The 12,087-nt window shown below is 39.6% G+C and overlaps 1 protein-coding gene across 1 annotated transcript; it reads left to right on the top strand.

Moving 5' to 3' along the window:
* Positions 1 to 1,431: 1,431 nt before the first annotated feature.
* On the top strand, positions 1,432 to 12,075 carry atad1b (ATPase family AAA domain containing 1b). The gene is made up of 10 exons (XM_038299692.1): positions 1,432 to 1,588; positions 2,059 to 2,241; positions 2,313 to 2,411; positions 2,477 to 2,597; positions 5,207 to 5,407; positions 5,512 to 5,618; positions 5,698 to 5,787; positions 5,865 to 5,915; positions 9,185 to 9,315; positions 9,408 to 12,075. Exons 2-10 carry the CDS (start codon positions 2,068 to 2,070, stop codon positions 9,529 to 9,531), a joined length of 1,098 nt encoding a protein of 365 aa, XP_038155620.1. The 5' UTR covers positions 1,432 to 1,588; positions 2,059 to 2,067; the 3' UTR covers positions 9,532 to 12,075.
* Positions 12,076 to 12,087: the final 12 nt, after the last annotated feature.

Here is a 12,087-nt window from a genome sequence, read left to right as displayed (position 1 = left end):
CCGTATTGCTTTGCCTTGCTGGGCGCTGTCTCTGCAGTTAATTAGCAGGTCTCCACTGTACAGAATTCTGGCACCTCTGACTTCTCCGACAAGTTTATTGATGGTTTTTGTTAAGTGAACCGGATTCCAATTTGTAAAAGAGTCTGCCTGATTAACGACTTTGAATATGACTTTGAATTCATTTTGTTGTGCTGTGGAATGTATGGAATGATCATCACTGGATTGTTCTGAACTAGATTCCCCTTGAACTGATCTCTGTTTTTTCCGCTTTTTCTCATTTTTTGATGTTGCTATCTTCCAACCTTCATTGTCACTATTTCCCTCTTCCATCCCACAAGAATCGCTTCCTGTTTCCTCACTACTCACGGCCCAAGACATTTCTCCATAAGCAGCTTCAAAACACGCGCCATGCACCAAACGACCATCCACATGCCAAAGGGCGTCGGTCAAGTTCGAGTTCTTAATATTACATAATGTAATTTATTCGTTTGTTTATCTTGCTTCCTCCGATAAGGAGCTGCCGTCAAGACGCTCAGTTACAATATCACTTTCTTTAAATATACTGTATATCATCGCAAACTGTGTAAAATGTTACATATTAAATGCAACTTTTGCCTCTTAATCTTTCTATAAGAAATGTTCAAACCGAACAATTTAAAACCGTTGTCTTAATAATGACATAATTTGATTATTTTCCCCCTTATGTTATATATATATATATTTATTTTATACTTTCCATACATTAACACATACAAAAAAAGAAAAAGATGACAAAAGCAATTACTCATAAACGGCTATAGTACCAAAACAATTTTACTTCTTTTCATTCCCTATTTATTACTGCATTCTTCACTACTGCCTGTTCATATGAGTGTTATCTATACTGCTTCCTCTGTTTTTAATGTTGTATTATTGTTATAACTTTATAAGTAAAAACACCGTGAGCATTGTTCAACCCAGAGTTAAATAAACAAATCTGATCCACCGAGTCACATATGCTTTTATTTTTTAAACAAAAGCACTTCCTGTTGCCGCATTTTTTTAATCTAACTTGATGATGCTAGCTGTCAGCGAGCTAGCGGGTCCTGTCAGAGGATGGTTGCCAAGTTGTATAATCCCCCCGTTTTTAACTGCTATGATCGAGCCCAATCTGGCAACCTGCTGACATTACATAACGCAACTCGCGGCCACAGTTTGATGGTTTAGGTTTCACCATCCGGAGGTTTTAATGGTAGCTAATACAGTGATATCCGGGTGAGGGGGGCTACAGTACGGCCCCCGGGGGCATTTTATCCTTGGCTGTTTTGTTCAGGAGACTAAAAGTGTCTAAATGAGAGGCGTGAATTCAAGCTTCTTAGTTAAATTCTGAGTCCTGATTTTAATATTGATATGAAGTTGAAAAGGTTAAAAAATACCACAGCATCAGTTAAGGGTTTCCTTATCGGGCTGATTTTAATGATGCACATTTTACTGTACAGAAAAGTTCCCTGCTCTAACAGCAGGGGGCGTTAAGTCGGGACCCGGTTCGTTAAACGCAGAAGAAGAAGGACCCGCACCGTGCTGTCAGACACACGGAAGCCGGGAACAGGTAATTCTTAATTACTGACAGTATTTGGGCCTGGATTAGCATCACACTGGGGCGGCCGGAGGTGCTGTTGCTCCGCTGCGGGGATCAGAGCGTGTTGTTCCACATATTGTGGCCCAATAGAGCGATTCTACCGAAGGTCATAGCTTGCTAGTAGCAGTTAGCCCCGGGTCACTTCCAGTTTCGTTATACCTGAGGACCATGACATCTTATACTCTGAGTATTACCGTCTTTGTGACTACGTAGCTAATGTCACACCAGACTCCTTTAAAAAAATGGTCAATTTAAGGCAGCAGCACGTGGGCAGTAGTTTGGAAGCTGTCAGAAATGGTCCTGATCTGCTTCCCAAGCTGGAATGATTCCAGTTCAGAAAACTTCAGATCAGATCAGAGTCTGTCTGTATTTTTCTCCCCGACCTTCCTGGTCAGGAACATTATTCTGCTACTGTTTTACTGTGTGTGCGTGTCTTTAAGAGAGCAACCATGGTTCTGAAGGAGGTTCCAACTGAGAACATCACCCGTCCTCTGGGTAGGAATGAGGTCATTGGCCTGCTTTTCAGACTCACCATTTTTGGAGCTGTAACCTACTTCACCATCAAGTGGATGGTGGATGCCATTGATCCGACCCGGAAGCAGAAGGTGGAGGCCCAGAAGCAGGTGAGGGTCTGGAAGCTTGGTTCCTCAGAGGTTCATGGAGCTTTAGAAATCATCTAAAATGTCTCCAACAGGCTGAGAAGTTGATGCGTCAGATAGGAGTGAAGAACGTCAAGCTGTCAGAGTATGAGATGAGTATCGCAGCTCACCTGGTGGACCCGCTGAGCATGCAGGTATTTCCTCCTCATCACAGTGGATGACGGAGCCAGTCCTGTGTCTGACCTTTGACCTCTGATAGATCACCTGGAGAGACATCGCCGGGCTGGATGAGGTCATCACTGAGCTGAAGGAGACCGTGATTCTGCCTGTTCAGAAAAGACACCTGTTCCTGAACTCCAAACTGCTGCAGCCTCCTAAAGGTCAGACTTCCCCACCTGCCTCCTGTTTACCTGAGCAGAGCTGGGAGGCGCAGCTAGGATTAGAGCTAACCTGAGACAGAGCTGAGAATTCAAAGCTGAGGATTCTAGAATGATGATCTGGGGACAGATTTAGCTTATTAAACTCAAAATGGGGCCTTAAAGTTGCACATTTCAGCTTAAGTTTATGATTATATAATATAAACCTACATAAAAACATGCAGTCCCTCACACACTCTGACAAATGCAAACGCACATTTTGGAAAAAAAGGACAACAGTGACACAGGCGGCGAGGAAGAGCTTTGTTAGACTCAGACCAATATCATCCAATGTGCAATTTCTCTTCACCCTGGTAAAGCAGTTAGATTTGTTTAAATTACAAAAATTTTTAATGACATAAATTAGTTATGCATTTTACAATTAAAGATTTGATATAAATTAGGGCTGCAACTAATGATTATTTTGCAAATGGTTAATCTGTCAATGATTTTTTTGATTAATCAATTTATAATCAGATAGCCACCCCTCGCGACCCCACTTGGGATTAAGCGTGTGAGAAGATGGATGGATGGATAATCAGATAGCCAACGATTCCTTAAAGAAGACTGTTTATGAAATTAATCTATTTGAAACTAAAACTTTTCCACCTGAGGAAGCTGGATAAAGCAAATTGACAGAGAAAAACCTTGTTTTTCATCTTAAATTTCCAAGAGGATTATATATATTTAACAATTTTGGTGTAATTCTGCACTGATGGGTTTGCTCTGTAAACTAAAGGCATATTTTAGAGTCTCTAACCCAAGTATTCTATATCCCAGTTATCGTTAAATCAATTACTAAATTAGTTGACAATTGTTTCAAAAATGTATTAATCTGATTAATTGTTTCAGCCCTAACACAAATAATAAATTAGAGATGCATAATTATCGGCATTAATATCTGAATTGGTCAATGTTGCGATGCTCCATTGTTGTAGCAGCAAAGAACATGAATTGTAAATGGCAATTGTGAAGAAAAAAAAACAACAAAACAATCCAGAATAAAACATCCCAAGATATTTTTTGCGAATTTCAAATAGAGATAGACAGTAGGGGTGGAACGGTTCACAAAATCCACGGTTCGGTTCACGGTGTCGTGGTCACGGTTTTCGGTTCGGTATTTGTTGATTGTTAGCATGACATGTTGGTCGTGTTGCTGTTAGCATAAACAAAACGTGTTGCACAATGCTCGCACACTGTTGCACTTTTATCCACAACTTTCTTTCCGCCGTCATCGTAGGTCACTCTAAATGCAAAGTGGTCCCATACAGCAGACCTATAAAGTGCTGCTGGCGCGTCTTCCTACTCCTGTTCTTTCCCACTCGCCATACCCACACAATTCTCCACAACAACTGATTTTTTTCTGCTACACCCGGCTACGCTGCTTTGCTTATTCTTCTTCTTGTTTACTACTGGTGGTTGGCTTTGGTCGCAGTACCGCCACCTTCTGCTCTGGAGTGTAAACGCTTCCCCTATGAGAAAAAGGAGCAGCGCATGAACCGAACGAAACACACGCGAACCGAACCGAGACAGTAGAACCGAACGGTTCGGACGGTTTTCATAAACCATTCCATCCCTAATAGACAGATATAAAATTTTGCTTTTTTTTTTGTATTTAGTTTTCCAAATTGTGTTCTTTTTCAATTGTATTTACAGATAACTCTTCGTTCACTTTAAGCCCAACACAAACATTTACTCTTTCCAATATAAATGTTGTAACGTCCAGCAGAGCAGCAGAAATGCATCTTCTCTCTTCACTCCGGGGGAAAACCATCTACCCGAAGTGAAGAGAAGAAAAATTGGAAAACAGTGCAGTTTGTAAAACCCAGACATTTGAAAATATCTACAACCTGTAGCCTATTTTTATTCAAAATAGGCCACAAAGTGCACTATAAATATTGTTAAGTATTTTAATTATTATTCTTTAAATAATTTTTTTCATTATTACCTCCAACTACAATGCTTAGAACCATCTGTCTTCCTTTTACATCATCCTCAAGCTGCCTGAACACTCAAACTGTTCGTTTTAAAAGGAAATCTACAGATAAATGTTTTTTAGACCGACACTAATACCAATAATGTTGCCTTTAGTCTAACTGATACCTGATAATTTCACAAGGATTATTCTGGAGTCAGTGTTGCTTTTACGTCTTCCATTTAGATGATAAAAGTCCTGCAATAATAAATCTAAAACAGGTTACAAATTAAACAACATTTATATATATATTTTTTTTATTAATCAAAGAAACATTAAAAAGAAAACAGAAATGTTACCATCAGTTAAATAAATCGGCCGGCTGATGTATTGGTCAGTCTTTAACATTAATGGCTTAAATTAAACTGTCTGCACATCTTAATATTTGGTAGTAATCTTTGTAAATCACCCAAAACGCACCAGATTATTAAACTTGCTAAAAAAAATAAAATCAGCCCTTATAAATTAAAGCTCAGGCCCATAATGTTCTAAATGTGGTTTTTATTTATTTTTAGTTGTATAACAAAATATGAGCCAACCTAGTTTTACTGAGGAAGTAAAACCAAATGTTGACCTCATCCTTTCGTCGTGGTAACAGGTGTGTTGCTCTACGGCCCCCCCGGCTGCGGTAAGACGCTGATCGCCAAGGCAACAGCAAAGGAGGCGGGGTTTCGCTTCATCAACCTGCAGCCGAGCACGCTGACGGACAAATGGTACGGAGAGTCCCAGAAACTGGCTGCTGCTGTTTTCTCATTGGCCGTCAAGCTGCAGCCGTCCATCATCTTCATCGATGAGATCGGTGAGAAATGTGGACCCGCTGTTCGCCGTGGTCCGTGTCTGCGTGTTTAACGCCTGACTTCCTGCTGCCTCATCACCCATCCTTTCCCGCTCTCCTTTTAACAGACTCCTTCCTGAGGAGTCGCTCCAGCTCAGACCACGAGGCCACGGCCATGATGAAGGCCCAGTTCATGAGTCTATGGGACGGACTGGACACAGACCACCACTGCCAGGTGACCCTCCCCCCCCCAAATCACACACACAGACATCCAGCAGCAGGTGGGCATGTTCTCATAACTCTCTCCCTACCAGGTGATCATCATGGGTGCCACCAACCGCCCACAGGACCTGGACTCGGCCATCCTGCGGCGGATGCCCACCAGGTTTCACATCAACCAGCCTGTATGCAGCGTCTCTGTGTTCATATGTTCTGCTGGAGCTCCTGCTGCTGATGATGCTAACGCTATCTGTTTCTGCAGAGCGAGAGGCAGCGAGAGGACATCCTCCATCTGATTCTGACGAACGAGAAGGTAAGTTCAGCTCAGGACTGGAGGGTCGACTTAAATCTTCCCTAACTGTGAGAATAAACCGGATGAAAGCTTTAACATTTGCCTGTCTTTGTTCTGAACTCATGAGGCTGATCAAACCTGAACTGGTGATGACAGATCCATCTGTAAACCGAAACACTCCCCCAAATATTACCTGCAGCCTTCCTTCTCATCGCTCTCTGAAATCCTTGAATCCTGTGAATTTGAAGAACTAAAAAAGTTCAAGGTTCTTTGAGCTTTAAAAAATAAACATAACAGGAAACACTCGTCTTTGAAATACCCTGAATGTTTTAGTTTTTTTATTTGCAATTGATGCTGATTGCTTTCAGCGCAGCAGTATTTTCACTAGTTTGATCTGAACTGCTGTCCTGTTTTCCTCTATGCAGTTAATGCCTGTTTAATCATCTCACGATTTGATGGATAAACTAAACTACGAATTTCAAAAATGCAAAAATTTGCAGTATTGCTGTTAAAAAGTCATAGTTAAAAAAGCAATTAAAATGCCATGTTCATTCGTTTGTTTTTAAAAGAACTCGTGAAAACATGGCAGCGGCGGATGTATCCAGATTTCAGTCACTGCTCTAGCGCTCGGCGTCGTAAAAATAGTCCCTGGTGAATCTAAATATCCTGCACCATCAGCTTCCAACTACTTTCAGCCTCTTTTTCATCTTTTTACGAAGGAGTAAGGTCCATTTGTAGATCATGTGGTGCAAAAAAAGAAAAGTGTTATTACAGTTTTGTGGAATATAATCATTTACATGCAATTGAGAAACAAACTCAAATAAAGAATGAAAACTTTTTAACAAACATATATATATATATATATATATATACTTTTAATTGCAGTGTTTCAATTTAGTAAATCCATTTTCATAATTACAATGTGTGCAATTTGATGGTTAATGGAAACGCAGCTACAGTCACATGACCAAACAAACACCACGTCACCGACCCCCCTCTCCTGAACCAACAGCCAAATACTGGCTGTTAATTTAAGCCCAGTTTAACTCATTGGGCCGAAATGCTTAAAATGGATCAATTCCTGATGCTTCTGCATCAGGCATCCTGACTTTAGGTGATGTCATTCTTACTTTGATCAAACCCAATTTTTTATTTTTTTTCCCCCCTAATGTTTAAGCGATAGTTATATAGTTAACAATGTACCTTTAACATATACATATAATTGGGATAGAACAAACCCCAATACACCCACATATATACACCCACACGAAATAAAAAAAATAAATAAAAAGGATCAAGTCAGGGCGAACATAATGAGTTAGAGGACAGAAACGGATATATAAGAAGGTAAATAATTAAAATAACTTGTTCAACAATCCACACTGAAAAATTCAGTGTCAGTTTTTTCTCAGATGTTGACAACCTTAACTCCGACAAACTTAACTCAAGAGAGAAGACAAAAGGGGGAAAAAAAGATTAATAAGAATAATAAACAACAGCTACATATGTGCCACCTTATCAGTCTGGAATATTAGGGAAATGAATCTTTTTAAGGACTTTAACAATGGCCGCCACAAACCCAGAAATCTTTCAGAAGTGCCTCTTAAAGTAAGTAATAAAATAGTGTGTATCTGGGAGCCAGTGGATGTATGATGGAGGTTGAGGCGACTTCCATTTCACTATTATCACTCTCCGTGCAAAAAAGGTCAGGAAAGCCAAGGAGCACTTCTGAAAAGAGGACAAGGTGGGCTGTGGAGGGTCAACCCAAGGGATCAAGCTCTAATTTCATGCCAAAATGTCCGACAAAATAGCAAAAACTTTGACCAATAGTTGGAAAGCTGAGAATAGAGCCAGATAGTGTGGATCAAGTTGGCTGGAGAATGTTGGCATCCATCACAGGCAGGAGAAACGCTGGTGCAGAACTTGGCCAGACGTGCTTTAGTATAATAAATACGATACTGTCCAAGATCTTCCTCCCAAAGTGATCTAAGCAGGGTTCCCACGGGTCCTTTAAAAAGTCTTAAAAGGCATTGAATTCTTCAAAATAAAACTAAGGCCTTAATTGGTATAAAATGTCTTAAATCAGTCTTTCGTAGGTCTTAATTTTTAAAACATCATAAATAGGATTATTTTTATTACGATTTACATTTGTAATTTAAATAAAACATTAAAATTGACCTTTTTTTTTTTTTTTTTATAAAAAAAAAAATAACGGCTTGCCATTATTGGTTCCATCCCGATAGTGGAACCAATAAAAGCGATGCACCATTAACTTTTTGTCTGGAAAATATGAGCAAGTGTAAATGTAACAATAATTGTCTCCAGCCAAGAGTTTTCTCCATGGCTAAAACCAGGGAACATACATGAGGCTCAGTGGATTTAGTGCAAGAAGTCATTCAAGCTCGGAACGATGGGAATTAAGGCAGTGGAGTCGCACATGCGAAGCACGAAACACAAAGCGTGAAAATGGAGTTACATAGAAACAGCCGGTATTTCTCAGTTTAGTTCCACCCTTGTCTCTGCAACGCCTCCACTTATCACCAAATCAAACATACTAAGAAAAGGATAAAAAGAAAAAATAGCTGCAAAAAAGACTTAGCACTGGTTATGTTGTGGCTTTAAAACTGATTTGTTTTGTTCCCTGCTAAAACAAAGTTTGTGAATTCAGTTAAATAATTGTTCAAATATATCTGTCATTTGTGTGTTTTTAGCTTTCTTCCTGTATGGGAAGTTTTTCAACATTTGAAACATTAGTGCAGTGGTTTATGTTAAAATAAACCTTTGGGTTAAGTTGTCGCAAGCAGGTTTTTCTTGTGTTTCTTTTGAATTTGGTCTAAATTTTTATTTCAAGTGGCATTAAAAAGTCTTAAAATGTCTTGAATTTAACTTGCCTTTTGCTGTAGGAACCCTGTCTAAGGGAATTCAGGGTTTGTGAGCATAAAAGCTTAATTTGACTTTAAATAAAAAAAATTGGCTCCCTTCATTTTAAGAGAAGGTTTTACTAAAATATCTAAAGGGAAATCTCTTTGGAAAGGTTGAAACAATTCAATAAGTAGAGCGGACAAAACTGCGCACTTGCAAATATCTAAAAAACTGACAACGTGGGATATCAAAGTTTTCAGAGATTTGTTGGAATGAGGCAAAAGTATATCAATATAAATACGGTAAAAGTTGATCAAAGCCAATTTTACTCAGACTTTGCTGTTAGGAGGCAGAGGCAGCTTTCTGCTGAATGAAAATAAATGGATTTTCAGACTGAATCAGATCTGATGGTTTATGATCACCTGCAGGTGGATTCCTCCGTTAACCTAAAAGCCGTCGCCAAGGAGACGGACGGTTTTTCAGGAAGCGACCTCAGAGAAATGTGTCGCGATGCGGCGTTGCTGTGCGTCAGAGACTACGTCCACAACCAGAGCGGCAGGTAAGCCGTGGGACGGGCTGTTAACGGGCACGTCGGGGGTCCCAGATACGACTGGAGATTGGGTTAACGTTCGCTGTCTGTGTGCCCCTCAGCTCAGAGGACGACGACCCCATCCGTCCCATCAGTCAGTCTGACCTGCAGATGTCCATCACCAAACTGAAGCACTCCAAGGCGGCGAGCATTCACGGTGTCCTGCTGCACGCTGCTCTAGACTAAACAAACGGGTCACATGACCCTGCTGCGCCTCATCGAGCATGTGCCACTTACTTCCTTCCATTTGACTTTTCTTCTTTTTTTTAATTCCAACTTCAATGGGGAACCTGATGTTCCTGATGGGATGGATTTAACTGTTACACCTGCTCCACAGGATGTTCCGCCTCCATCAGGGTTCCTACTGATCTGGAAAAACAGTCAGTCCCCCTCAGACTGACTTTAAGCAAACACTGATTGGTATTCAGATAAAAAGCATAGATCTAATTAAAGAAACGGACGGTAAATCTGGTCAGGTTTGTCTGGAGCAGCAGGGCGGAGCTTCTTCCTCTGTGATGTCAAACATCAGGTGGTCAGTTTCTGCTTTCATCCTTTATTCTCTTTGCTTTTTAGGAGTTTTTACAATTTTCTGAGGGATGGTTCTGTATTATGACTATTATTTATATCGAACTGATGAAGAATGTTATTGTTCTGCTCAGTTCTGATTGTTTGAAAACAGTCAGAAATATCTTTTTTTTTCTTGATTTGATATCATTGTGATATTTAGGTTGTTTTATCTGTCAGAGCCCAGAGGTTTCATACCTGCTTTTAGGTTCTTCTCTATAACCCGGCCTTAGTCTTAGAAATGGGACCGTTTGCTGGATGTCTGCAGGAAAAGGTTCCTCTGAGGGCCGCTGGTTTGATCAGGCTCTATGATCTAAAGTCACAAGATTTACGATGAGAAAAAGATGGCTACTTGATGGTTCATTAGATGGGAACAAACTGGTTTAATCACTGGAGAGGGCGTCTCAATAGCTAACCTTCATTAATCAATAAAACAACTTCCTGTCTGATGATCCACAAACAGTCAGGTGTTCTCATTGGCTGTAAGGCGAAGATGTCAAACAGGATATGTGCACTAATGGGTCAGCTAGAAGGTGTCCTCTGATCAACATGACTGATTATAATCCTAATGAAGCTGCAATGATCCTAAATGATGAATAAATGCAGAGAATGAGTCCAGCGTCACATCTTTAGGGCGGAGTTTGGAATAAACCCATTGCTTCCGTTGGTCCTTACTTTTCCCTTTCCTCCCACTGGGAAGGAATAAACATGTTCATCTGATAGATGAGCTCCTGGTGATTTGTTTCCCACTCAGAAACCTTTTAAAACGAGCTTCTCTGCTTTTATTTTGAAAGGGTGGATGTTAGATCTGGATCAGACGTGGACTTCAGCATAAAGCTTCATTCTTGTGCATCTCCAAAATTAAAAGTTATTTTTAGATTCTCAGTGACCTTAAAGTCCTTTTTTAAAGTTTAGGGTCTTATAGTTTGGATCGGCTGAGTTCCAGTGTGAGTTTTAATAATTGATCAAATGAAGAATCTGGACGACTTCTGTTCACTGGAGACGTTTGACCTCCAATCCAAAAGCCTTCTACCGTTTCTGACACCGTCATGATCTGCTGACCAGCTTTCTGAAGAAACAACCTACTTATCAGCTGCCAGAGGTGTCAAGCAACAAAGTACAAATACTTCAAATGCATATTTTTTTCTTCTACTCCTTTTTATTTTAAATACTCAAAAGCTCGTTAGTATAATTTCATTTAAGCTCATTTTCATTATGGCCTGTTGGTATAAAAAAAAAAAAAGTTAACCATGTAAATAATTAGTTTCATCGAGATAATTTCTTTGTGGTTGGACTCGGTGCTGCCCCAACTTGTTGTTCAACAGATACCAAAATAAACAGTATGAGACGATGCAAAGTTAAATCTGATACCGTTACCATTAGTTATAGAAATTAAGTATAAGGAAGTTATCATCCAGAATTTTAGAAAAAATTTCATTTAAGGTAATGCAGTAAAACTTTTCCCTGCATTACTTTAATACTTAAGTATTAAGTAAAAATGGTACTTTTACTCGACTAAAAAGCTTAAAGGTATAGAGGACGATCTTATATTTCCGGGTGGACCATCCAATCACTTTGTTGATATGTTTACGTAAGGCTGCACTAAATGCTCATCCCCATTTTCATTAACCTGTGGAGAGTCCGACATAGTGGAAAAATTGCAAATCTTTTGGAAAGTAAGCCTGTATTAACGATGCAAACAGCAACTTTTAAACAGAGCGTGCAGAGCAATGTAATGTTCATGCTCTCACATGCATTTGATTGCTCCTAGGAGCAGGTACTGGGTTGTGCATGTGCATTTTTTTTGTTTTTAAGTGGGGAGGGTGGGTCTTTTTAAAGGCAAAAATCCTCCACAATACCTTTAAGTTGATACTCTAGGACTTTTTTAAACGGCAGGATTTATACTTTTACATGAGTAATAAATATAAATACTTTTGACACCTCTGTCAGCTGGACTTGGTAGCTCAATTTCATTCATCTGCTGTATCACATGGATGTGTTTTCAGTTGGCTTACCTTTATGTAAAAAATAAACTATTGGTCTGTTGTCAAATGTATATTTTCTGATGTGAATTTGGGTTTTTCATTATCTAATGATCACAATTACCTGAAATAAACACCTGAAAAGCATCACGATGTGCAATAAATGGCTATACTGAGTTTGAAATGATTGAACTGT

The sequence above is a fragment of the Cyprinodon tularosa genome, unplaced genomic scaffold, assembly GCF_016077235.1.
Source record: "Cyprinodon tularosa strain WSP-4 unplaced genomic scaffold, ASM1607723v1 ctg433, whole genome shotgun sequence".
Classification (NCBI taxonomy): domain Eukaryota; kingdom Metazoa; phylum Chordata; class Actinopteri; order Cyprinodontiformes; family Cyprinodontidae; genus Cyprinodon; species Cyprinodon tularosa.
The sequence above is the reverse complement of the archived record's forward strand: the minus strand, read 5'-3'. Positions and strand labels throughout refer to the sequence as shown.